Source organism: Condylura cristata, unplaced genomic scaffold (assembly GCF_000260355.1).
Source record: "Condylura cristata isolate star-nosed mole 26May11 unplaced genomic scaffold, ConCri1.0 scaffold00020, whole genome shotgun sequence".
NCBI lineage: Eukaryota > Metazoa > Chordata > Mammalia > Eulipotyphla > Talpidae > Condylura > Condylura cristata.
In genome coordinates, this window is record NW_004567121.1 from 34,824,188 (window position 1) to 34,825,653 (window position 1,466).

Here is a 1,466-nt window from a genome sequence, read left to right on the forward strand (position 1 = left end):
GCTGGGCGGCCCGCACGGGCAGGCTGGGCGAGGGCGGGTGTGGGGCAGAGCTGGCCAGACGTGCGTCAGTCGGGTGTGGAATGCCACCTTCCTTCTGCGGAGCCTTCAGCGCCGTCCTAAGTGCGTGGTGACATTAGAAGGCCGTTTGATGACACCTTCATGGAAATGAGGAGCCTGAACGTTGATAGGTGCTGAGTGCTGACTTGATTCCTCACACAAATACGGACACGACAAGGAAATAGAGAAATGGGCGCGGGCCGAGGAGCCCCGGGGCGTCTGAGGCAGGGAAGTCTGGCGCTGGGCTCGCTGAGGCCTGCGGCGAGCGCGTGTGGCCACCTCCGCTGGCGGTCCTGCCCGTGCCCGCGGGTTGACGGGGCGAACTCCTCGGCGGAGCAGAGCAGAGGTTTGCCTGCCCGGAAGGAACCTCTCTTCCATGTGTATCCACGTAAGGGGAGGCTCGGGCTGAAGAACGTGGCCCCCGGGAGGCCCAGGGGCGCGTGGGGGCCGCCGAGGAGCCGCGAGGCTCGCTCACGAATTGCCTCTTATGTCTTGAAGGTGAATGACTCCAACTGTGACCCCGAACTTCTCTCCCTGCTTCTGGACGCCCAGCTCGCCGTGAGGTGTGTCTCCACCCCCTTCTTCCCGCGCATCCTGGAGCACCTCCTGGGGAGCCCGCAGCCGGGGCGCTGGGACGCGCAGGAGCTGGCCCGGCAGCTGCGGGACGCCGGCCACGTGGCCGAAGCGGGCTCTCTCCTGCTGGCCGTCAGGGGGACGCATCGGGCCCTGAGAACTTTCAGCGCCGCCCTCAGCGCGGGGCAGCGCTGGCTGTGAGGCCCGCTGTGAAGCGCGCCCGCCCGCTGCCATTGCTGGGGCCCCGCGTGCCCCGCGATGTTCTCAGCGGTTCCCACAAATTGCAAATAAAGATGTAGATAAGCGATGAACACGGGACCGTTTTCTACTCTCTTAACCCACTCCCCTAAGCGGTCTCGACTCCTCGTCCGGGTCCTTTGCAACGGCCTTTTCTGCGGTGCGTCTCCGTCTCCGGGGTGGGAAGCCGGGTGGAGCGGGTGTCCCGAGGTGAGCCTGAGTTCAAGTCCGGGTTCACGTGCGGCTTTTGTGCTGGGGCTCCAGTATCCGAACTGGGTTTGGGCCCCAGCCTGGCCAGCACCAGCACGTGTGAGCTGCCCACCTGACTGGCCTCCTGGCTGACCACTGCACCATAGTGAGGTTGACCGAGCGCAGACGCCCGGGAAGCCTATTTAACTGGGCCGAGGGACGACAGAGCCGCCAGCGGGCTTCTCACAGGTGGGGTGAGCAGGTTGGGGCCATCACCTTGCCCATGACCAATCTTAGCAACGGTGTGGGCAGAGGCACCCTCAGGAACACCACCCAGAAAGGGCGCTGCCAGCCCAGCTCGCTGGCCCCCCACACTCACACTACCCAGCTTTGCTTGAACCTGGGGAGCG

The 1,466-nt window shown here is 65.3% G+C and overlaps 1 protein-coding gene across 1 annotated transcript in view; it reads left to right on the top strand.

Moving 5' to 3' along the window:
- The window catches only part of NBAS (neuroblastoma amplified sequence), a 227,094-nt gene extending 226,154 nt beyond the window's left edge, over positions 1-940 (top strand). Inside the window, exon 52 of the mRNA XM_004686434.2 lies at positions 556-940. Within this exon, the coding sequence (XP_004686491.1) occupies positions 556-831 (276 nt within the window). The 3' untranslated portion in view covers positions 832-940. The remainder of the gene's footprint in view (positions 1-555) is intronic.
- Positions 941-1,466: the final 526 nt, after the last annotated feature.